This window comes from Ranitomeya imitator, chromosome 8 (genome assembly GCF_032444005.1).
Source record: "Ranitomeya imitator isolate aRanImi1 chromosome 8, aRanImi1.pri, whole genome shotgun sequence".
In the NCBI taxonomy this organism is placed as follows: domain Eukaryota; kingdom Metazoa; phylum Chordata; class Amphibia; order Anura; family Dendrobatidae; genus Ranitomeya; species Ranitomeya imitator.
In genome coordinates, this window is record NC_091289.1 from 205,662,074 (window position 1) to 205,688,687 (window position 26,614).

The 26,614-nt window shown below is 49.9% G+C and overlaps 1 protein-coding gene across 2 annotated transcripts in view; it reads right to left on the reverse strand.

Moving 5' to 3' along the window:
- Positions 1-26,614, reverse strand: part of LOC138647079 (vitamin D3 hydroxylase-associated protein-like) — a 160,574-nt gene that overhangs the window by 2,447 nt on the left and 131,513 nt on the right. For both annotated transcript variants that reach the window (XM_069735897.1, XM_069735898.1), the window contains exons 9-12: positions 5,116-5,213; positions 4,710-4,809; positions 1,069-1,112; positions 803-842 (exon numbers count right to left, since the gene is read on the reverse strand). In XM_069735897.1, coding sequence (XP_069591998.1) covers positions 803-842; positions 1,069-1,112; positions 4,710-4,809; positions 5,116-5,213 — 282 coding nt within the window. The remainder of the gene's footprint in view (positions 1-802; positions 843-1,068; positions 1,113-4,709; positions 4,810-5,115; positions 5,214-26,614) is intronic.

Genomic DNA, 26,614 nt, shown 5'->3' on the forward strand with positions numbered 1-26,614 from the left:
TGGAAGGATACAGATCTGATCCAGTGACCATCTCTGAACCATGGATATGTTTGGAGAAACCCAGGTTTGGGATCCGCTGGTCGCCTGGTTCCATGGAGATGGTCGGATAGGCCAGGTGGTGACTCTCGTGTCAACTGGCTTTGGACCTTGTATGGACTCTATGGACAGTTCTTGGTCATCTCCCTATGACTGTCATTACCTCTTCTCTGTGTGTGTATCACAGGTGGAATAGCGACCCTGGGAGCTCTGACGTCATGTCAACTGGCTTTTGACGTTGTACAGACTCTATGGACTGTTCTGTCATCTTCCTACGCTTGTCGATTTCTCTTCTCTGTGTGTATATCACAGGTGGAATAGCGACCCTGGGAGCTCTGATATAACATCTACCATTATCCCGGCGGGACAACGAAAGAGTGAGACCCTGTCATGTGCACTATGTTGGGGTAATTGCTGGGATTGTTCTGTTTGCTATTGTGTGTTGTGGTTCAATAAAGTATTGCTGCACTGTTTTACCTTAACCCTGTGTTGTCTGTGTAGTGTATTGCCCACCGGGAGATAGAGCGGGCGTTCAGTGGTATGAGCCCTGGTCCATGCAGTCTTGCTAAAGACAGTCGGGCCAGCGGACGAGAGCACCCACTGACCCTGCTTCTCTACAGTAGTGGTGTATGAGGGATGTAATGAGGTCACGGTCGGCCTCTTCTCTGGATGGTAGTTGTGTATGAGGGATGCAATGAGGTCACAGTCGGCCTCTTCTCTTACATGTCACCCATCCCCCACATCAGGTGTCCATGGCTGAATTTACCTTTATTGCAGTGTAATGATTCCAGAGATCTTTCACGGAACTGAAAAGAAGAAAACCGGCATCAACATTACGTCGAGTGAGCTCAGACCCCCGATAGCCCTGTGACCGGGGTGTATAGCAGCAGCTCCTGACATTTGAGGGGGCACAACCGAGCTACTATAGAGTTAACTGCAGCAGTTTGGAGTCAAGCGCAGCTGCCACTAGGCGCCAATGTGTCAGCGGGATCAGCACAAAGCATCTTGGGGAAAAGCCCCGCTCCATCTTACCTGCAGCCGCTGTGCGCCTCAACGTGATTGGCGATTCGTGGGAACTAAGAGGAAACAAAAATTAGATTAAGTCTCCGAGGAAGGGGAGGGCGCTGCGCGATCAGTGAGCGGGGGCCGTGCCTCGTCAGGGGCACAATACCAGGAAGCATGGAAACCACCCACAACAGCGATACATGTGCCTTATAAAATGGAATGCAGCTCTGGAGGTGACTGGAGGGTAATATGTGACCAGTAGTGACTGCAGCTCTAGAGGTAGCTGGAGGATAAGAGATGATGTAACAGCAGTATAGTGACTGCAGCTCTGGAGGTGACTGGAGGATGAGACATGATATAGAAGGGTTAATAGTTTGCCTTTAAGTGCCTTTTGCCTTTAATTGCTAGAATTACTAGAATCTGTTGTTACAGTAGTCTGATGGTCTCCTCTTCAAGGAGACTACATTTCTTATCATGCATGTTCTCAATAGTCAGTCACAACATGCGTGGTGAGAAATAAAGGTCAGTATGACTCTGGGTGATGGTGGGGGCGACATGAATTACATTGAGAGTTACAGTTGTTGTAAATGGTATAAAATACCGCCTCTTGCTGCATTACATCAGATAAAAGTGGCTTGCTCACAGGATATGTGTGCGGTGTCCTTTGTCTCCAAGCGCGCTTGTAAAATGACGGGCGTAACCTCCTGATTTGGCCTCACTGGTGATCTGGCATGTCTGTCATTGGGTCAGAACGCAAACAGCTGCAACAGGCACGATGTAACAGCAGAATAGTGACTGCAGCTCTGGAGGTAACTGGATGATAATATGTAACAGCAGAATAGTGACTGCAGCTATAGAGGTGACTGGAGGATAATATGTAACAGCAGAATAGTGAGTGCAGCTCTGGAGATGACTGGAGGATAATATGTAACAGGAGAATAATGACTGCAGCTCTGGATGTGACTGGAGGATAATATGTAACCGCAGAATAGTGACTGCAGCTATAGAGGTGACTGGAGGATAATATGTAACAGCAGAATAGTGAGTGCAGCTCTGGAGGTAACTGGATGATAATATGTAACAGCAGAATAGTGACTGCAGCTCTGGAGATGACTGGAGGATAATATGTAACAGGAGAATAATGACTGCAGCTCTGGATGTGACTGGAGGATAATATGTAACAGCAGAATAGTGACTGCAGCTATAGAGGTGACTGGAGGATAATATGTAACAGCAGAATAGTGAGTGCAGCTCTGGAGGTAACTGGATGATAATATGTAACAGCAGAATAGTGAGTGCAGCTATAGAGGTGACTGGAGGATAATATGTAACAGCAGAATAGTGAGTGCAGCTCTGGAGATGACTGGAGGATAATATGTACCAGCAGAATAGTGAGTGCAGCTCTGGAGATGACTGGAGGATAATATGTAACAGGAGAATAATGACTGCAGCTCTGGATGTGACTGGAGGATAATATGTAACAGCAGAATAGTGACTGCAGCTATAGAGGTGACTGGAGGATAATATGTAACAGCAGAATAGTGAGTGCAGCTCTGGAGGTAACTGGATGATAATATGTAACAGCAGAATAGTGACTGCAGCTATAGAGGTGACTGGAGGATAATATGTAACAGCAGAATAGTGAGTGCAGCTCTGGAGATGACTGGAGGATAATATGTACCAGCAGAATAGTGAGTGCAGCTCTGGAGATGACTGGAGGATAATATGTAACAGGAGAATAATGACTGCAGCTCTGGATGTGACTGGAGGATAATATGTAACAGCAGAATAGTGACTGCAGCTATAGAGGTGACTGGAGGATAATATGTAACAGCAGAATAGTGAGTGCAGCTCTGGAGGTAACTGGATGATAATATGTAACAGCAGAATAGTGACTGCAGCTATAGAGGTGACTGGAGGATAATATGTAACAGCAGAATAGTGAGTGCAGCTCTGGAGATGACTGGAGGATAATATGTACCAGCAGAATAGTGAGTGCAGCTCTGGAGATGACTGGAGGATAATATGTAACAGGAGAATAATGACTGCAGCTCTGGATGTGACTGGAGGATAATATGTAACAGCAGAATAGTGAGTGCAGCTCTGGAGGTGACTGGAGGATAATATTTAACAGCAGAATAATGACTGCAGCTCTGGAGGTCAAGTAAATAAGGCAGCACACTGCAGCACTAAAACATGCAAACATGAAACACGAAAATTGAACTGCATTACTGCACTAGAAGTATGAAAAATGAGAGCGTTTAGCGCATAGAAATGGCCAATTTTAGGTGTACCTGGTAGCCACTTTACGACATCTCTCTTATACCAGGTCCTACGCTTGCCTTACCTCGCTGAGAATAAACGTCTCCATCTGAATGGGTACATGTGAAACCTCTTCCTAGACTAAAATTCTCTCGCTCTGTGGAGGGGTACTGGACCTGCTGTAATTAAAACACCTGTGACTAGGAGGCGGAGTGCTCAGTCAGAAGGCTAAAGAATACATTTCAAAAGACTGACCGTCACATCCAAACATAGACTAAGTGTGAACAGGTGCTGAAACTAGAGTCGCCAACTCATATGTAGTCAAGTAAATAAGGCAGCACACTGCAGCACTGACTGAGCACTCCACCTCCTAGCCACAGGTGTTTTAATTACAGCAGGTCCATTACCCCTCCATAGAGAGAGAGAATTTTAGTCTAGGAAGAGGTTTCACAGGTACCCATTCAGATGGAGACGTTTATTTTCAGCGAGGTAAGGCAAGTGTAGGACCTGGTATAAGAGAGATGCCGTAAAGGGGCTACCAGGTACACATAAAATTGGCCATTTTTTTGCGCTAAACGCTCTCATTTCTCATATTTCTAGTGCAGTAATGCAGTTCAATTTTCGTGTTTCATGTTTGTACGTTCTAGCGCTGCAGTGTGCTGCCTTATTTACTTGACTACATATGAGTTGGCGACTATAGGTTCAGCACCTGTTCACACTTAGTCTATGTTTGGATGTGACGGTCAGTCTTTTGAAATGCAGCTCTGGAGGTGACTGGAGGAGAGTATGTAACAGCAGAATAGCGAGTGCAGCTCTGAAGGTGACTTGAGAATGAGACATGATGTAACAGCAGAATAATGACTGCAGCTCTGGAGAAAACTGGAGGATAATATGTAACAGCAGAATAGTGACTGCAGCTCTAGAGGTGACTAGAGGATAATATGTAACAGCAGAATAGTAAGTGCAGCTCTGGAGAAAACTGGAGGATAATATGTAACAGCAGAATAGTGACTGCAGCTCTAGAGGTGACTGGAGGATAATATGTAACAGCAGAATAGTAAGTGCAGCTCTGGAGGTGACTGGAGGATAATATGTAACAGCAGAATAGTGAGTGCAGCTCTGGAGATGACTGGAGGATAAAATGTAACAGGAGAATAATGACTGCAGCTCTGGATGTGACTGGAGGATAATATGTAACAGCAGAATAGTGAGTGCAGCTCTGGAGGTGACTGGAGGATTATATTTAACAGCAGAATAATGACTGCAGCTCTGGAGGTGACTGGAGGATAGTATGTAACAGCAGAATAGCGAGTGCAGCTCTGGAGGTGACTGGAGGATAATATGTAACAGCAGAATAGTGAGTGCAGCTCTGGAGGTGACTGGAGAAGCTAATTTCATGTCCTTACCATGGGTCTCATGAAGAATGACACCATCTTCTTTGCGATGTTGGGGATCTTGTACAGGAGCAGCTGCTGCTTCAGGTTCGGGTCCACAATGTCGGGTCGGCTGCAAAACAGAAGAATCAGATTATATATAACGTTTTATAAACCGGAGAGATCCCGAACCTCGGAGGACGCGGCCCGAATACTGAATGAGAGAGGAAATCTGCAGTCTGTGATATGGGGACCTCACATTACCCACCTCTGTCCAGTAACCCAGAGAACATGACTCTCAGTTCAGGGTAATGCCCTCCGTCCGCCTCCCGTATCCCCCATATATAATGTTTTAAATGCTGAACATAATGGCGGTCTATCAGGGTTCCACATAGACCCCCATCGTGTCCAGTGTGCATCACCATCATTTTCAACTCACAATTTTTCTGCAAGAGTCGTTCCTCCATCTGCAAAAAATCCTCGTATACATAACTCATTCAGGGCGTACTCTGTCCTCGGGGGAGTAAACGGGACCAACTGCGGAGAGGAGGGAATCACAGGGGTCAGTAATACTCCCATCCTCCTCACCAGCACAACCTCATCCTCCTCACGAGCACCACCCCATCCTCCTCACCAGCACTACCTCATCCTCCTCACGAGCACCACCCCATCCTCCTCACCAGCACTACCTCATCCTCCTCACGAGCACCACCCCATCCTCCTCACCAGCACTACCTCATCCTCCTCACCAGGACCACCACCCCATCCTCCTCACCAGCACTACCTCATCCTCCTCACGAGCACCACCCCATCCTCCTCACCAGCACTACCTCATCCTCCTCACCAGGACCACCACCCCATCCTCCTCACCAGCACTACCTCATCCTCCTCACCAGCACCACCACCCCATCCTCCTCACCAGCACCACCCCATCCTCCTCACCAGCAGCACCCCATCCTCCTCACCAGCACCACCCCATCCTCCTCACCAGCACAACCTCATCCTCCTCACGAGCACCACCCCATCCTCCTCACCAGCACTACCTCATCCTCCTCACGAGCACCACCCCATCCTCCTCACCAGCACTACCTCATCCTCCTCACCAGGACCACCTCATCCTCCTCACCAGGACCACCTCATCCTCCTCACCAGGACCACCTCATCCTCCTCACCAGCACCAACCCATCCTCCTCACCGGCACCACCACCCCATCCTCCTCACCAGCACCACCTCTCCTCACCCGCACTACCTCATCCTCCTCACCAGCACCACCCCATCCTCCTTACCAGCACTACCTCATCCTCCTCACCAGCAGCACCCCATCCTCCTCACCACCACCACCTCATCCTCCTCACCAGCACCACCTCTCCTCACCCGCACTACCTCATCCTCCTCACCAGCACCACCCCATCCTCCTTACCAGCATTACCTCATCCTCCTCACCAGCAGCACCCCATCCTCCTCACCAGCACCACCCCATCCTCCTCACCAGCACTACCTCATCCTTCTCACCAGCATCACCCCATCCTCACCAGCACCACCCCATCCTCCTCACCAGCACCACCCCATCCTCCTCACCAGCACCACCTCTCCTCATCCGCACTACCTCATCCTCCTTACCAGCACTACCTCATCCTCCTCACCAGCACCACCTCTCCTCACCCGCACTACCTCATCCTCCTCACCAGCACACCACATCCTCCTTACCAGCACTATCTCGTCCTCCTCACCAGCACCACCTCATCCTCCTCACCAGCACCACCCCATCTTCCTCACCAGCACTACCTCATCCTACTCACCAGCACCACCTCATCCTCCTCACCAGCACCACCCCATCCTCACCAGCACTACCTCATCCTCCGCACCAGGACCACCTCATCCTCCTCACCAGCACTAACCCATCCTCCTCACCAGCACCACCCCATCCTCCTCACCAGCACCACCCCATCCTCCTCACCAGCACTACGTCATCCTACTCACCAGCACCACCTCATCCTCCTCACCAGCACCACCCCATCTTCCTCACCAGCACTACCTCATCCTACTCACCAGCACCACCTCATCCTCCTCACCAGCACCACCCCATCTTCCTCACCAGCACTACCTCATCCTACTCACCAGCACCACCTCATCCTCCTCACCAGCACCACCCCATCCTCACCAGCACTACCTCATCCTCCGCACCAGGACCACCTCATCCTCCTCACCAGCACTAACCCATCCTCCGCACCAGGACCACCTCATCCTCCTCACCAGCACCAACCCATCCTCCTCACCAGCGCCACCCCATCCTACTCACCAGCACCACCCCATCCTCCTCACCAACACTACCTCATCCTCCTCACCAGCACCACATCTCCTCACCAGCACTACTTCATCCTCCTCACCAGCACCACCCCATCCTCCTCACCAGCACTACCTCATCCTCCTCACCAGCACCACCCCATCCTCCTCACCAGCACCACCCCATCCTCCTCACCAGCACTACCTCATCCTCCTCACCAGCACACCTCATCCTCCTCACCAGCACCACCCCATCCTCCTCACCAACACCGCCTCGTCCTCCTCACCAGCACCACCCCATCCTCCTCACCAGCACCACCCCATCTTCCTCACCAGCACTACCTCATCCTACTCACCAGCACCACCTCATCCTCCTCACCAGCACCACCCCATCCTCACCAGCACTACCTCATCCTCCGCACCAGGACCACCTCATCCTCCTCACCAGCACTAACCCATCCTCCTCACCAGCACCACCCCATCCTCCTCACCAGCACCACCCCATCCTCCTCACCAGCACTACGTCATCCTACTCACCAGCACCACCTCATCCTCCTCACCAGCACCACCCCATCTTCCTCACCAGCACTACCTCATCCTACTCACCAGCACCACCTCATCCTCCTCACCAGCACCACCCCATCTTCCTCACCAGCACTACCTCATCCTACTCACCAGCACCACCTCATCCTCCTCACCAGCACCACCCCATCCTCACCAGCACTACCTCATCCTCCGCACCAGGACCACCTCATCCTCCTCACCAGCACTAACCCATCCTCCGCACCAGGACCACCTCATCCTCCTCACCAGCACCAACCCATCCTCCTCACCAGCGCCACCCCATCCTACTCACCAGCACCACCCCATCCTCCTCACCAACACTACCTCATCCTCCTCACCAGCACCACATCTCCTCACCAGCACTACTTCATCCTCCTCACCAGCACCACCCCATCCTCCTCACCAGCACTACCTCATCCTCCTCACCAGCACCACCCCATCCTCCTCACCAGCACCACCCCATCCTCCTCACCAGCACTACCTCATCCTCCTCACCAGCACACCCCAATCCTCCTCACCAGCACTACCTCATCCTCCTCACCAGCACCATCCCATCCTACTCACCAGCACTACCTCATCCTCCTGACCAGCACCCCCATCCTCCTCACCAGCACTACCTCATCCTCCTCACCAGCACCACCTCATCCTACTCACCAGCACCACCCCATCCTCCTCACCAGCACTACTTCATCCTCCTCACCAGCACCACCTCATGATCCTCACCAGCACCACCCCAACCTCCTCACCAGCACTACCTCATCTTCCTCACCAGCACCACCCCATCTTCCTCACCAGCACCACCCCATCCTCCTCACCAGCACTACCTCATCCTCCTCACCATCACCACCATCCTCCTCACCAGCACCACCCTATCCTCCTCACCAGCACCACCCCATCCTCCTCACCAGCACTACCTCATCCTCCTCACCAGAACCACCATCCTCCTCACCAGCACTACCTCATCCTCCTCACCATCACCACCATCCTCCTCACCAGCACCACCTCATCCTCCTCACCAGCACCACCCCATCTTCCTCACCAGCACTACCTCATCCTACTCACCAGCACCACCTCATCCTCCTCACCAGCACCACCCCATCCTCACCAGCACTACCTCTTCCTCCGCACCAGGACCACCTCATCCTCCTCACCAGCACTAACCCATCCTCCTCACCAGCACCACCCCATCCTCCTCACCAGCACCACCCCATCCTCCTCACCAGCACTACGTCATCCTACTCACCAGCACCACCTCATCCTCCTCACCAGCACCACCCCATCTTCCTCACCAGCACTACCTCATCCTACTCACCAGCACCACCTCATCCTCCTCACCAGCACCACCCCATCCTCACCAGCACTACCTCATCCTCCGCACCAGGACCACCTCATCCTCCTCACCAGCACTAACCCATCCTCCGCACCAGGACCACCTCATCCTCCTCACCAGCACCAACCCATCCTCCTCACCAGCGCCACCCCATCCTACTCACCAGCACCACCCCATCCTCCTCACCAACACTACCTCATCCTCCTCACCAGCACCACATCTCCTCACCAGCACTACTTCATCCTCCTCACCAGCACCACCCCATCCTCCTCACCAGCACTACCTCATCCTCCTCACCAGCACCACCCCATCCTCCTCACCAGCACCACCCCATCCTCCTCACCAGCACTACCTCATCCTCCTCACCAGCACACCTCATCCTCCTCACCAGCACCACCCCATCCTCCTCACCAACACCGCCTCGTCCTCCTCACCAGCACCACCCCATCCTCCTCACCAGCACCACCCCATCTTCCTCACCAGCACTACCTCATCCTACTCACCAGCACCACCTCATCCTCCTCACCAGCACCACCCCATCCTCACCAGCACTACCTCATCCTCCGCACCAGGACCACCTCATCCTCCTCACCAGCACTAACCCATCCTCCTCACCAGCACCACCCCATCCTCCTCACCAGCACCACCCCATCCTCCTCACCAGCACTACGTCATCCTACTCACCAGCACCACCTCATCCTCCTCACCAGCACCACCCCATCTTCCTCACCAGCACTACCTCATCCTACTCACCAGCACCACCTCATCCTCCTCACCAGCACCACCCCATCCTCACCAGCACTACCTCATCCTCCGCACCAGGACCACCTCATCCTCCTCACCAGCACTAACCCATCCTCCTCACCAGCACTAACCCATCCTCCTCACCAGCACCACCCCATCCTCCTCACCAGCACCACCCCATCCTCCTCACCAGCACTACGTCATCCTACTCACCAGCACCACCTCATCCTCCTCACCAGCACCACCCCATCTTCCTCACCAGCACTACCTCATCCTCCTCACCAGCACCACCCCATCTTCCTCACCAGCACTACCTCATCCTACTCACCAGCACCACCTCATCCTCCTCACCAGCACCACCCCATCCTCACCAGCACTACCTCATCCTCCGCACCAGGACCACCTCATCCTCCTCACCAGCACTAACCCATCCTCCGCACCAGGACCACCTCATCCTCCTCACCAGCACCAACCCATCCTCCTCACCAGCGCCACCCCATCCTACTCACCAGCACCACCCCATCCTCCTCACCAACACTACCTCATCCTCCTCACCAGCACCACATCTCCTCACCAGCACTACTTCATCCTCCTCACCAGCACCACCCCATCCTCCTCACCAGCACTACCTCATCCTCCTCACCAGCACCACCCCATCCTCCTCACCAGCACCACCCCATCCTCCTCACCAGCACTACCTCATCCTCCTCACCAGCACACCCCAATCCTCCTCACCAGCACTACCTCATCCTCCTCACCAGCACCATCCCATCCTACTCACCAGCACCACCCCATCCTCCTCACCAGCACTACTTCATCCTCCTCACCAGCACCACCTCATGATCCTCACCAGCACCACCCCAACCTCCTCACCAGCACTACCTCATCTTCCTCACCAGCACCACCCCATCTTCCTCACCAGCACCACCCCATCCTCCTCACCAGCACTACCTCATCCTCCTCACCATCACCACCATCCTCCTCACCAGCACCACCCTATCCTCCTCACCAGCACCACCCCATCCTCCTCACCAGCACTACCTCATCCTCCTCACCAGAACCACCATCCTCCTCACCAGCACTACCTCATCCTCCTCACCATCACCACCATCCTCCTCACCAGCACACCTCATCCTCCTCACCAGCACCACCCCATCCTCCTCACCAACACCGCCTCGTCCTCCTCACCAGCACCACCCCATCCTCCTCACCAGCACCACCCCATCTTCCTCACCAGCACTACCTCATCCTACTCACCAGCACCACCTCATCCTCCTCACCAGCACCACCCCATCCTCCTCACCAGCACTACCTCATCCTCCTCACCAGCACCACCCTATCCTCCTCACCAGCACCACCCCGTCCTCCTCACCAGCACCACCCCATCCTCCTCACCAGCACTACCTCATCCTCCTCACCAGAACCACCATCCTCCTCACCAGCACTACCTCATCCTCCTCACCAGCATTACCTCATCCTCCTCACCAGCACCGCCTCATCCTCCTCACCAACGCCACCTCATCCTCCTCACCAGCACCCCCATCCTCCTCACCAGCACCTCCATCCTCTTCACCAGCACATCCCCATCCTCCTCCCCAGCACCATCATCCTCCTCACCATCACCACCATCCTCTTCACCAGTATCCCGCCATCCTCCTCACCAGAACCTCCATTCTCCTGACCAGCACCACCTCATCCTCCTCACAAGCACCCCCCACCCCCCTCACTAGCACCATCATCCTCTTCACAAGCATACCCCCACCCCCATCACCAGCACCCCCATCATCCTCACCAGCACCCCATTCTCTTCACCAGCACTCCCCATCCTCCTCACCAGAACCACCCATCCTCCTCACCAGCATCTCCGCATCCTCCATCCTCCTCACCAGCACATCCCTATCATCCTCACTAGCACCTCATTCTCTTCGCCAGCACCTCCATCCTCCTCACCAGCACTCCCTCATTCTCCTCACCAGCACCCCCATCCTCCTCACCAGCACCCTCCATCGTCCTCACTAGTGCCCCATCATCCTCACCAGCACCACCCTATCCTCCTCACCAGCACTCCCACAGCTTCATCACCAATAACCCTATCCTCCTCACCATTACCTCTCATCCTCTTCACCAGCATCCCCATCATCCTCACTAGCACCCCATCCCCCTCACCAGCACTCCCTTTTTGTCCTCACTAGCACTCCATCCACCTCACCAGCAGCACCACATCCCCCTCACTATCTCCCACCCATACTCCTCACAGCACCCCCCATCCGCTCAGCCTATTTTGTATCTTACATATAATGTGTGGCTAACCTCCCAAAATTGGGCTAATGTCCTTATCCATTTCAGGGACAGACAGGGGCGGATTATCAGAGGGTCAATATGAGCGGTAGCCCAGGGCCCAGCGGTCTGGGGGGGCCCTGGGCTACCGCACAGATTGACCCTCTGATAATCATCTGTGAATGCCGGCCCCCGCCGTACCCGGTGGGCAGAGAGAGGGGGCCCACATCGGGCCCCTTCTCATCTGCTCACCGGGCCCCTTCCGGCGCTGCGGCGGTTTCCTATTGACGTGTGGGCGCGCGCCCGCACGTCAATAGTTAACAACAGCCGCCAGCCAATTGGAGGCTGGCGGCTGATGTCGGCCGCAGGCGCACACGTCGCCGGCGTCTGACGTCATTGTCAGTCGCTGGCGAGTGTGCTCTGTTGGAGGGAGCTCACCGCTGGAGCGCGGACAGGTGAGGAGACTTTTTTTTTTTATAATGGTGGACACACTGAGGGCAATGCTGGAGGACACTGGGGCAATGCTGGAGGACACTGGGGCAGATTGCTGGAGGACACTGGGGCAGATTGCTGGAGGACACTGGGGCAATGCTGGAGGACACTGGGGCAGATGGCTGGAGGACACTGGGGCAGATGCCTGGAGGACACTGGGGCAGATGGCTGGAGGACACTGGGGCAATGAAGGAGGACACTGGGGCAGATGGCTGGAGGACACTGGGGCAGATTGCTGGAGGACACTGGGGCAATGCTGGAGGACACTGGGGCAGATTGCTGGACACACTGTCTGGGGGCAATGCTGGACACACTGGGGGCAATATGCTGGAGACACTGGGGCAATATGCTGGACATACTGGGGCAGATTGCTGGACACACTGGGGACAGGACTGGAGGCATGGGCAGAATGTAGACACGGGGCATGATTGGAGACACGGGGCAGAATGAAAGACATGGGGCAGGATTGGATCATGGGGCAGGATGGATACGATGGAGACATATGGGGCAGGATGTGGAGATCATATGGGGTAGAATGGATACTCATGAGGGCAGGATGCGAGAACATATGGCTGGAGCCAGGAATGAGACACACGAGGCCAGGATGTGGAATATTATTACCATAGGGGCTAATTAAGGGATATTATTACTGCAGTGATGTATTTATTTTATTTTTTGAGTATACTGTTTTAAATGGGGAGGGCGGTCCTGTTACTGTGTAGAGTAACTATATCGCCTTTTTTTCTTCATGTGGTGTAATGTAGAAGTTGTGAAAAATTAAGTAATGTGTTCTGCAAGCGGAGCTCGAGATAACTGTGTTATTTCCTGCAGAAACGAGTCCTGGCTGGAAGAAATGATGGCGGTCTGTGCTGGATGAAAGATGAAGGACTTCACCTAGAGACGTCACTGGTGAGTCAGTGTTACCTATACACTGACACTATACACTGTATACTATATAGAGGTCCTGTGTATAATACCACCAGTGATCTCTGTATTACCTCTACACAGACACTGCATACTAAGTACAGATCTCCTGTGAATACTGGCACTTATGGTGATAGTATTGTGTTGTTGTTTTTTACTGATCAGTATTGTAGTATTCAGTCACTATGTGGTGGTAATATGTGGTCTGGAAATGGTGTTGTGGTATTTGTCCCTTGTATGTGATATTTGGTCACCAAGTGGTGGTAATATGTGGTCTTGACATGGTGCGGTGGTATTTGTTCCTTGTATGTGATATTATTCGATCACTGTGGTTGTAATTTGTGGTCTGGTCATGGTGCGGTGGTATTTGTTCCTTGTATGTGATATTATTGGTCAAAATATACCTAAATTGTATTGCAGATTCTAACAAATATTTAATAGGTTACAGTAGAGTAGGGCCCGGCCATTTTTCTGGAATAATCTGGTTTGGGTATATCATGACCCCCGTCACATGACCCCCGTCACATGACCCCCGTCACATGACCGGGGGGGGGAAGCCCACAGTGTCTGAACAGCCCGGGGCCCTGGCTACCCTTAATCCACCCCTGGGTGGATGGTGATGGTGTGAGATGCAGTCAATAACGAGGACACAAGGTTGCAGTCTCTTTACCTCTTTACTGAAGACTTCAGGATCCTCAATCCAGAGCACAGTTAACAGGGCTATCAGAGACCGGCCGGTCTGATGGGCACATCCAGAATTCGCTTTGCAGGTGGAAATCGTTGCCTACCAATAGCGCCTGTGTGGTGTAGTGCTACCCTGCTGAGCATTCGGAATAGTCCTCACAACTTCTGTTCTCATTCGTTCGTTCTTTCTAATTCGTTCCAGATCTTTCTAGTTCAACGTCCCCCAGGTATGTTATGGCTAGGACGCACCCGTATGATGGGAAGGCCTGGAGTTCTTCCGGGACCCTAGAGACGCCCCTCTCCCACAGTTACCCCCTATGTCTTTGTAGGTGTTTAGGTGAGACAGCCAACCTATAATTAACTGCCCTGCAGAGTTTGAAGTAAAGCGTAGAGTCAGTTACTCCCTCGGTATTCCGGCCACCGGCTACGCACCTCAGTAGGATGTTGCCTCAGTCTCACGGCACGACTCCTACTGGCTCTCCTTTGTGCTTGATCTCCTTTCTCACTGTTCCACAATATCCTTCACTTCGTGTCTCTTTCTTAGGATACCGCCGCGTGGTGTGCAGGTGCGGTTCCGTAACGTTCTGCTCTGTTTGCTAGGCAACTGCCAGGTTCCCACGCCTGACAGGGACCCCCCTGTGTCTTCTCCCTGCAACACCCCCTGCCACGGGATGTTGCCTGAATCCAACCCAGTCAGCTTCTGACTAATTTCCTATCCAACCCCTAGTTTTACCAGTGTGAGGAGTGGCCCAATAAATAAAGCCCTTTTGCTCCCCCTAGTGGCCGGTGTGTGAAGTGTAATGTGTGCTGGTGATACCTGGTCAGTAGAATTCCTTCAGTGCCATCAGACGTACCGCTGCTCCCCTTAGTGGCAGAGTGTCATACTGCAACGACCAGATCTCTGGGGTGCTGCATATGTCCTACAGCTGGGCAGAGTGAGGGAAATGTGTGTCTCACGGTCTATCAGGAGGATGGGAAAAAGGAACCCAGAATTGGTCAGGGTGATCGAAAAGCAGGATCCACAGTTGGTCTGGGTGGTGGGCAGGTGTGTCCCACAGCCTGCTGGACAAATAGAAAAATGCTGTTATCTCCCAGGGAGACAGCCTGTCCAGACGCTATCACCAGTGGCCCGAGAACCCATAACGCAGGTAACATCCTGTCTTGTGCACCCTCATCATCCAGCGGGATAACAGGACCAGTAACTTACCCATAACAGTTCCCAGTGGGTTCCTAGGAGATTAGGACCTTAGTGTCACTTTTCGCTACCTCTAGCCAGGAGTCCCAGACCTGTCGGGTGAAGCTGAGTAACTCACTGGAGAAGACCATCTCTGGAAGGGTGGGCCATAAGGTAGGTTTAAGAGGTGATCTGTAAATTAACCCTATACTACCTTCAAAAGGGGAAGGTATTATAGAAAATATTTTTAAAAATCCTTGAAATCCCTCTTCTCCCTTTTTCTTCCCTCTTCCATTTGCCATGACAAAACAGGAGCTAGCACTCAAAGCTGCCTTTATGTAAAATGGACGTGCACAAAGAGATGTGAATCATCTTAACTGAAATGCATGGAGTCCTATTGATGCCCAGGTGACTGACCAGGATGTGTATTGCACATAGACAGCAAAAGGCTTGTTAGGTTTTAGCGGATTAAAGAAAAGTCTCACTTTAGAAATAGCCATGGTTGCCATAAACAAGACCCTGGAGGCCATGTTGTCTACAAGAATTGCATGTTGACTTCAGATGACGCTGGGTCACTGCAGTTACAATAAATCAGCAGACAGAAAATATAGAATATTGGAATTTCTATATATCCGATATCAATGAGATGCACACGTTTAGCACCGGGCTAACAAGGGAAAAATATACGTATTTTCATGTTGCTATAATCCCCACCAAAAGGTCCCAAATCCATAGGGGTCATATAACCACCAGCAGCTAGGCCAAGATTGGTCTCTAAGTATAGATAAAATACCAATGCAAAATATGACATCAGTCTCGACCTTGTGTGGTCGCTTTATGAGGAGTTATTGCATAAATTGGGATTTCATAAGATCATGAAGGGCTGAGACCAGCCCACAACCGGGCCCATGTGGGGTCATCCTGGGGGGTCTGTGGGTGGCACTCAGGGTCTGACAATGATCAAGCTCAAGTATGATCAGCGTTCCTGTAGACAGTTACATATCATGTATGCATGAATGCCGTTCATTAAACAGCCTCAAGTGAAGCGCTCTCCTTCGGCTAAACGGAATCGTCTCTGCAATTGGTGGAGTAAGTTCTCCTGTTAATCCCTTTTATTTTCTGTAACTGTATATGCTGTATCTGTTCCTTCTGTTCTTTAACAGTGCCTCAAAGCCATAAGCTCCCGTATTTGGGGTCCAATCGTCCGGAAACGGACTGGTGGTGGCAGCGAGTAGTCTGGGGTTGTCAGAGTTAGCTGTGATTGTACCGGTGTGTACACCTATTCCATGTGTTGGAATCCGGAGGTGTATACACCATACGCTCACCCATCGTTTTCCAATAACTGGCCTAGTAGTGCGAACAGGCTGTGGCCTTCTCCATTGATCGTCGGCCAATCATGTAATTGCCAATAGGGGGCAGCAGAGAGCCGTTCACTCCAAAGATCACAGCGGGTGGTACTTATGACCTTCCCGGCCTGTGATCTTGCAAATGTGTGTGATAAAGAAATTCCTGAGAAAATATTCTTGACACCCGTCATAGACAAAAGAACATTTTATCACCTCCAGTCCTTTATCGTCTGGGATTGATGAGTATATTAATAGCCTTGACATCAGAATTCAAACCCAGCAGCTCTTGTGCACTAGCTCTTCCTTCTGAGCTCTTCAGCTGGCTGGATAGTTCCTTGCTAAGCCAGATACTAGTGGGTCGCCCCGCCTGGGCCGTGGGGTCCTGCGGTGTTCACAGGGGGATGTCACGGTGGTGACCTGGTCCGTGGCCCTGGGCACCCATGTAAGAGGGAAAGGTCTTTAAAGGGAATAAAGTTTGTGTTTGTGACGCCACCTGTGGTATTCGGTCAGTGGGGACTGACGCTGCTTTAAGGGGTCCGCTGGGGTGATGTTATGGCAGCTAGATGGTATACCTTCCCACAGGTGAAGTATGTCCCCAGGGCTCCCGGTGTGTAGATAAAAGATGGTGAGGAGTGCAGTAAAGAACGAGGACACTAGTTTGCAGTCCCTTTACCTTGTTTACTGAAGACTTCAGCATCCACAGTCCAGGGCACCAGATCACAGGGCAGGCAGGGTGCGGCCAGCTTGAAGGCAAGTTAGGAGTGCCCTTACCCAGGTGGAAATCAAAAGCCTTTCTCTAGCACCATAGTGGTGTGGTCCCTTATGGCTTAAAGCTCCACATAAGGTCCTCACAGATGTTGTCTCTCTCTCTGTCCCCCGGGAAGGATAGGACATAACTCATATGACTGGTGGCTTGAGGCTGTTTATAGGGACTCTAGCATGCCCCGGCCTCTGAGGGGTGCCACCGTGCCTCCTGGGTGTTAGATTGGACAGGTAACGTAGAATTCAGCTGTCCTGACGGTCTCTGATGTAAGTCGTAGAGGTCCTTACAACCTCGGTGTTCCGGCTACCGGTCTCTGCGCCTCAGAAGGAGGCAGCCTGCTCGGGGCTGGTCTCCCCCTGGTATTCTCTCCTGTGCTTTGCTCTCTTGTACACACAGGAGAACAGGGACATGAGCACACAGGCTAAAAATGCATAATATAACAAAATAAGTATCTATTGTCCAACATAGTACGGATCAGTAACATATTGCTATACCTACTCCCATTATAATATCTAGCCGGCAGAGCCAATCAAAGCACAGTAAATACCCACTAGGTGGCGATGGTGATGCCAGACATAGAGGCCATAGAGCAAGGGTCCCCAACCTGTAGCTCGGGAGCCACATGTGGCTCGCGGCCCCATGAATTGTGGCTCGCGACTGTCTGCCAGCTTGATGCATTAGTTCCAGGTCTATCAAACAGGTATGAAGAGCACATCTCAAATTGGTGAATTTTGTGAGTAACCCTGCACAGAATTGCAGATCTAGATGCACATTTACTGGTCTTAGGGGTTTAGAGGTGTTTTAGGTATGGTATGCTGGAGTATTTGTACTACCTGTTAGAGGAGGTGCTCAAAGCTGGATGTGACAATGTGTTGGGAGAATACTGAATGGGGGTATTGTGGGAACAACTGGATCTCAGTTTACTGCTCTGGAGTGATTACTGTGGAAAAGCTTTGGTTATCATTATACCTCTAATGGGGGCTTTGGTTGACACTACTTTGAAGGGGGTGGGAGCTGGATGTGGCTCGCAACCTTCTCTCTAAGCTGAATGTGGCTCTCAAGGTCAGAAAGGTTGGGGACCTCTGCCATAGAGAAACATGAAGCATGAATCACATAAAAAGTATTGGTATATCTTACCCCAATGATAGCGTGGGACAGCCGGAGAAATTCAAGAGGGAGATAGCCTGAGAACCCACGTCACTCCGACGCGCGTTTCGGCACAGCCTTCGTCATGCCCCCTGATATAATGGGAGTAGGTATAGCAATATGTTACTGATCCGTACTATGTTGGACAATAGATACTTATTTTGTTATATTATGCATTTTTAGCCTGTGTGCTGATGTCCCTGTTCTCCTGTGTGTTTTGTACGTATGGTTAGTGGGGATACCCACTGTTTCACCTGTCATTTATACTTGTATACAATAAAGCTTTGCATTTTTATATATTGTCTGGCCTCTATGATCGCGTTGTTTTCTCTTCCTTGGTCTATTGTTATATTTGCGATTTGGCCGTTCAAGTAGTCTGTCACACTCTGGCATATTTTTACTTTTTCATTTGATTACTATTTTCTTATTGAAAATTTATGCCATGTAAAATGTTATATTTGTGTGTGCTGAGACTTATTTCCATCAACAACCATAGAAGTCTCAAGGATACCTCAGGTTGTTATGGCAATGCACTGCTGACCCCCGATCATGTGACGGGGGTCAGCGGTGCGCATACTTCCAGCCGCGCGGCCGGGAGCGCTTGTTAAAGGCCGCTGCAGAGTTTGACAGCGGCATTTAACTAGTAAATAGGCGTGGGCAGATCGCGATTCCGCTTGCGCCCTTTGCACGCACATGTCAGCTGTTGAAAACCGGAGCCAATCTCAAAGCGGGGGATACTGCCAGCTGACGCACTATTCCATCAGCTGGCAGAAAGGGGTTAATAACTGAAGGATACAATATTGTTCTGCTCCAGGAAGACATCCAGGCCTCTCTTGAACCCCTCGACTGAGTTCGCCATCACCACCTCCTCAGGCAAGCAATTCCAGATTCTCACTGCCCTAACAGTAAACTACCTTTTTCTTCATCTGATAAAGTACTGATAAATACAATGTTATTCTTTGAGAACCAGGTGTTATCAACATTCTCGTTCATTGACTGTGGGTCTGCTGCTAACTTTATTGATTCGAGACTGGTTCTGAAGTTAGGGTTAGGGGCAGAGTTTAGAAAGACCCATTCAAGCCATCGCCCTTGACAAGACACCATTAGCTCACAATTTGGTCAAGAGAGCAAAGGTGGATTCCACTCTCCAAGTGGGAGCGCTCCACTCGGAATCCATCTCCTGTTTTGAGCAGGATCATTTACCTGCTGGATTGGTACTGGGGCTTCTATTGTTGCAGATTGACAATCCTGCTATTAATTGTTGTCAGATTGTGAAATGTAGCCCCAACTGTTCTAAGAAATGTCTAAAAAATGTACAAATATGCTCTGCTAGTCTGAAGGGTTTTCCTGGGTACCTGAAGGACTTTGGAGATGTGTTCTTGGAGAACGAGGCGGCGATGCTACCTCCCCATCATCCCTATGATTGTGCTGTTGATCTTATTCTTAGCGCTTAATTGCCTACAGCTCGCCATTTGTCATGGCCTGACTGGACTACATTGAAAGAATATGTTAGCAAAAGTTTACGGAAGGGTCATATTCGTCCTTTCTCCTCCCCTGTAGCTACTGAATTTTTCTTTGTTACAAAGAAAGATGGAGGTTTCCATTCTTGTCTTGATTTCCGAGAAGAAGATCACTGTTAAAATTACTTACCCACTTCCACTTATCTTCAACCTATATAATCAGTTTCTGGGGGCCAGGGTATTCTCTAAGCTTGATCTTAGAGGGGCTTACAATTTGATTTGCATCCGGAAGGGCGATGAGTGGAAAACGGCGTTTTTAACATCTGAGGGTGTTTTTGAAAAACTTGCCATGCAGTTTGGATTATCCAATGCACCTGCTGTATTTCAAAGCGTTATGAATGATATTTTCTCTGATTGCATTGGAAGATTTGTTGTGATTTACCTCGGTGGACACTCACCAGGAACATGTCCATATTGTCCTACAGAGATTGGGGAGAATCTAACCCAAGAAGAGGTGCGAAACCGGCTAAATAAGATAAAAATAGATAAATCTCCGGGTCCGGATGGCATACACCCACGAGTACTAAGAGAACTAAGTAATGTAATAGATAAACCATTATTTCTTATTTTTAGGGACTCTATAGCGACAGGGTCTGTTCCGCAGGACTGGCGCATAGCAAATGTGGTGCCAATATTCAAAAAGGGCTCTAAAAGTGAACCTGGAAATTATAGGCCAGTAAGTCTAACCTCTATTGTTGGTAAAATATTTGAAGGGTTTCTGAGGGATGTTATTCTGGATTATCTCAATGAGAATAACTGTTTAACTCCATATCAGCATGGGTTTATGAGAAATCGCTCCTGTCAAACCAATCTAATCAGTTTTTATGAAGAGGTAAGCTATAGGCTGGACCACGGTGAGTCATTGGACGTGGTATATCTCGATTTTTCCAAAGCGTTTGATACCGTGCCGCACAAGAGGTTGGTACACAAAATGAGAATGCTTGGTCTGGGGGAAAATGTGTGTAAATGGGTTAGTAACTGGCTTAGTGATAGAAAGCAGAGGGTGGTTATAAATGGTATAGTCTCTAACTGGGTCGCTGTGACCAGTGGGGACCGCAGGGGTCGGTATTGGGACCTGTTCTCTTCAACATATTCATTAATGATCTGGTAGAAGGTTTACACAGTAAAATATCGATATTTGCAGATGATACAAAACTATGTAAAGCAGTTAATACAAGAGAAGATAGTATTCTGCTACAGATGGATCTGGATAAGTTGGAAACTTGGGCTGAAAGGTGGCAGATGAGGTTTAACAATGATAAATGTAAGGTTATACACATGGGAAGAAGGAATCAATATCACCATTACACACTGAATGGGAAACCACTGGGTAAATCTGACAGGGAGAAGGACTTGGGGATCCTAGTTAATGATAAACTTACCTGGAGCAGCCAGTGCCAGGCAGCAGCTGCCAAGGCAAACAGGATCATGGGGTGCATTAAAAGAGGTCTGGATACACATGATGAGAGCATTATACTGCCTCTGTACAAATCCCTAGTTAGACCGCACATGGAGTACTGTGTCCAGTTTTGGGCACCGGTGCTCAGGAAGGATATAATGGAACTAGAGAGAGTACAAAAGAGGGCAACAAAATTAATAAAGGGGATGGGAGAAGTACAATACCCAGAGAGATTAGCTAAATTGGGATTATTTAGTCTAGAAAAAAGACGACTGAGGGGCGATCTAATAACCATGTATAAGTATATAAGGGGACAATACAAATATCTCGCTGAGGATCTGTTTATACCAAGGAAGGCGATGGTCACAAGGGGGCATTCTCTGATACTGAGGACTAAGAACCTAGTGTTCGAAACGCGTTCAGTTATGACTGCCGTGTGATCTTTTCTCTGTTTTTTTTGTCAGCCTTTGCTATTTTAAATTATGGAATAAAGATACAATATTTTTATATTTACGTCCTGGAGCTGGAAATCTTGCTTTGTTTGGTGCTTCATCCACGTCACAGCGGAGTCGTCTTTTCCCTGCTCGGATGCTACAACCACAGCTTTTGGACTTTCATGGGTGAGCTGAATACTTCTGTTTTTTTCTGGCATTCTCTGTGTCTAGAGGAGAGAAGGTTATTCCTCCAACATAGAAGAGGATTCTTTACTGTTAGGGCAGTGAGAATCTGGAATTGCTTGCCTGAGGAGGTGGTGATGGCGAACTCAGTCGAGGGGTTCAAGAGAGGCCTGGATGTCTTCCTGGAGCAGAACAATATTGTATCATACAATTATTAGGTTCTGTAGAAGGACGTAGATCTGGGGATTTATTATGATGGAATATAGGCTGAACTGGATGGACGCCTGGCTTTTTTTGGCCTTGCCAACTATGTTATGTTATTTGGGTTAGCACAGAACTGTCCAGCGAAAAGCTCGGTGGGAAGAGCTGCCTCCTGGTGCACAGTAGCTGCTGGGATCAAGTCCTGACTCCCCTCCTTCCAGGATGGCCTCTGGACATCTCAGGCGCTGGCTTCTCTGGATGTCTGTGATGAAAAGCTCTTGTAAGCCGGGCTGCATCTACGTTGCCCTCCGGCTCCCATGAATTCTTTTTTGTTCCATAACTCCTCCATTGTACCAAATATTGTAGTTTTCCTCTAAATCTTCTAGAGTCCAGAATTTCGTCCACAATGTCCTCTTCTTCACCATGGACTTTTTCTGATGGAGGAGGTGGCTGAGTTCTTCCTGGAAACGGCTTCTCACTGAATGGTTTGAGCAAGGACACATGAAACACAGGCTGAATTTTAAGACTGTTTGGAAGTTTTAAACGGAAAGCAACTGGGTTAATTTGTGCAGAAATTTGAAAAGTTCCTATAAATTTTTCACCCAATTTAGAAGACTGTATGTGTGTTTTCAGATTTTTGTAGAAAGTGAAACCTTGTCCAGGGTAGGAGGGGTTTGCGATGTTCATTTGCTGTCTCTTGGACCTTTTGTAACATCTCAGTTAGTTCTTTTTGAACTTTCTGCAACTCTGTACGTCTGTTTGTAACAGCAGGAACCAAAGTATTAAATGGAAGATTAGGAATAAATACCAGATGCAAGTCATAGTTAGAAAAAATGGGCTCTGGGATGGAGAACTGTGCTTGGAGTTATAATAGGAAAATTCTGCTGTTGGTAGATAATCCACCCTGTCATCATGCCCTCTGCTTGCTGTCTCATCTGCTGCAATATATCTAATGGTACAACTTCCCACCTCTGATTGCTGCCTGCTGTCTGTCATCTGCCACTTTACCATCTAGCAACATATTTGAATGTGCCTGCTAAATGATTGTCGCATTGTATGTTTTACTCACTGTTTGATGTATATCCATGACTGTGGTCATTCTAGATGTTATATGGTGGAAGGTGTTATAGCATATAGCCAGATGTAGCCAGCCCCAATGTCTTTGATCATCTAACCACCTCCTGGTGTGCTGGCCTCAGCTGCCAAATTATCTCTAATCAGTTCCCACAATCCATCTATTCTGACTCAGTATTGTGGACTATAAAATTTAGACATCTCCTAAAGGGTGCAGGCATGTAGGGGTGCACGCAAGCATCCCAGAAGATAAGCATTAATCAAAAGGCAGTTATTCCATGGCAGTTAGTCAGGGCAGGAGTCAGGTAGCCCACCCTTTGCAATCCCTTTTATCCATGTGCTTTATTCCTATCCTCCTATGTTCCTCTGCCATCCACCGCCCAATCCCCCCTCCACCATGACTCATACACATCAGCCCCTCTCTCCTTCCCTCTCCCATGTACAGCTCCCATGCACTTCTCACCTTCTTGAAAAACCTTAGCCCATCTTGCCCAAACACATTGCACAAAAAAACTTCTTGCAATTCCAATACCTACTTGCTCTTTATCCTCCTACTCCTTCTGATTTCGGGGGACATCTCCCCCAACCCTGGTCCACCATCCCCCAACCTCAACCCCTATCCTACCTCATATCAAAACCACACTAATCTTAATAATATTACTTGCACATCTTCATATCCTTCTTTTAATTGTGCCCTTTGGAATCCACGGTCTGTATGTAACAAACTTCCTTTTCTGTACAATTACTTTCTGAACAACTCTCTGAATCTGCTGGCCCTCACTGAGACCTGGATTCAGGATTCTGACACTGTCTCTCCTGCTGCCATTTCCCATGGAGGCCTACAATTCTCACATTCCCCGAGACCCACAAACAGACCTGGTGGTGGAGTTGGCATACTCCTCTTCCCACAATGCACGTTCCAGGTCATCTCCCCTGTCCCATCACTCTCTGTCCCTTCTTTTGAGGTCCACACCATCAGGCTCTTCCGTCCCCTCTCCCTCAGGGTAGCGGTCATATACTGGCCCCCAGGCTCGCCCACCCAGTTCCTTGACCACTTCTCAGCCTGGCTGTCGCACTACATATTCTCAGAACTCCCAACCCTTATCCTGGGAGACTTCAACATCCCTTTAAACAGCCCCACTTCCACATCTGCATCCCAGCTTCTATCACTGACCACTTCTCTCGGGCCTCTCACATCTCTCAACCTCTGAAACACACAAAGACGGTAACACCCTGGACCTGGTCTTTGTCCGGCTCTGTTCAATCTCCTTTCTAGATAACTCACCGCTTCCCCTCTCTGACCACAACATTCTCTCCTTCCCACTCACAATCCCTCGCTCACCCCAGCACCCTCCTACCTACCATTCAGTCAGAAATCTACAAGCCATTAACCCTCATACACTTTCAGACTCCTTACACTCATTGTCCCTAATCTCTTCCTTTTCCTGTCCTGATCTGGCTGTACATCACTTCAATAACACTCTTAGAAGCACCCTGGACCAAGTAGCTCCCCTCACCCTCAGAACCTCCAAACAGAGTGAAACAGCCCTGGCTCACATCGCAAACCCGATTTCTCCAGCGATGCTCTAGGTGTGCTGAACGCTTATGGAGGAAAACACGCACACCAGAAGACTTCATACACTTCAAATTTATGTTAAGGACCTATAATTCTGCCCTTCACCTCGCCAAACAGACCTACTTTACCACTCTGATCTCCTCACTATCCAACAACCCCAAGAAATTTTTTGACACCTTTCACTCCCTCCTCAGGCCAAAATCACAAGCCCCTATCAGACATTTGTGCTGATGACCTGGCCTCCCACTTTATAGAGAAAATAGACAATATCCGTCAGGAAATCCGCTCCCAACCCTCTCTCTATGCATCCTGCACAAATAACTACAGACCAGTCTCCAACCTCCCCTTCATCTCGAAACTCTTGGAGCGCCTGATATACTCCCGCCTTACCCGTTACCTCTCCACTCATTCCCTCCTAGACCTTTCACAGTCCAGCTTCGGCCCCTTATATTCGACAGAAACTGCACTCATCAAAGTGACCAATGACCTTCTGACAGCAAAGTGTAATGGTGACCACTCTCTGCTCATTCTTCTCGACCTTTCTGCAGCCTTCGACACTGTTGCCCACCCTCTCCTTCTCTCTAGGCTCCAGTCACTTGGCATTAAGGACACTGCTCTCTCCTTGTTCTCCTCCTATCTTTCTGACCGCTCCTTCAGTGTTCTGTTCTCTGGCTCCACTTCATCTCCTCTTCCTCTCGCTGTTGGGGTACCTCAGGGCTCAGTCCTTGGCCCCCTTCTCTTATCCCTCTACACGGCCCCATTTGGACAGACCATCAGCAGATTTGGCTTTCAGTACTATCTTTATGCCGACGACACACAACTATACACGTCATCCCCTGACCTTACCCCTCGCTGTACTACAGAACGCCACTGACTGTCCGCAGTCTCTGACATCATGTCCGCTCTCTATCTGAAACTCAACCTCTCCAAAACTGAACTTCTGCTCCCACCATCTATTAACCTCCCTATATCTGACATTTCCCTCTCCGTGGGTGGCACCATAATAACACCCCGGCAGCAGGCGCGCTGTCTGGGTGTTATGTTTGACTCCGATCTCTCCTTCACATCCCATATACAATCTCTTGCCCGCTCGTGCCGCTTACACCTAAAGAACATCTCTAGAATCATAGTAACATAGTAACATAGTTAGTAAGGCCGAAAAAAGACATTTGTCCATCCAGTTCAGCCTATATTCCATTATAATAAATACCCAGATCTACGTCCTTCTACAGAACCTAATAATTGTATGATACAATATTGTTCTGCTCCAGGAAGACATCCAGGCCTCTCTTGAACCCCTCGACTGAGTTCGCCATCACCACCTCCTCAGGCAAGCAATTCCAGATTCTCACTGCCCTAACAGTAAAGAATCCTCTTCTATGTTGGTGGAAAAACCTTCTCTCCTCCAGACGCAAAGAATGCCCCCTTGTGCCCGTCACCTTCCTTGGTATAAACAGATCCTCAGCGAGATATTTGTATTGTCCCCTTATATACTTATACATGGTTATTAGATCGCCCCTCAGTCGTCTTTTTTCTAGACTAAATAATCCTAATTTCGCTAATCTATCTGGGTATTGTAGTTCTCCCATCCCCTTTATTAATTTTGTTGTCCTCCTTTGTACTCTCTCTAGTTCCATTATATCCTTCATGAGCACCGGTGCCCAAAACTGGACACAGTACTCCATGTGCGGTCTAACTAGGGATTTGTACAGAGGCAGTATAATGCTCTCATCATGTGTATCCAGACCTCTTTTAATGCACCCCATGATCCTGTTTGCCTTGGCAGCTGCTGCCTGGCACTGGCTGCTCCAGGTAAGTTTATCA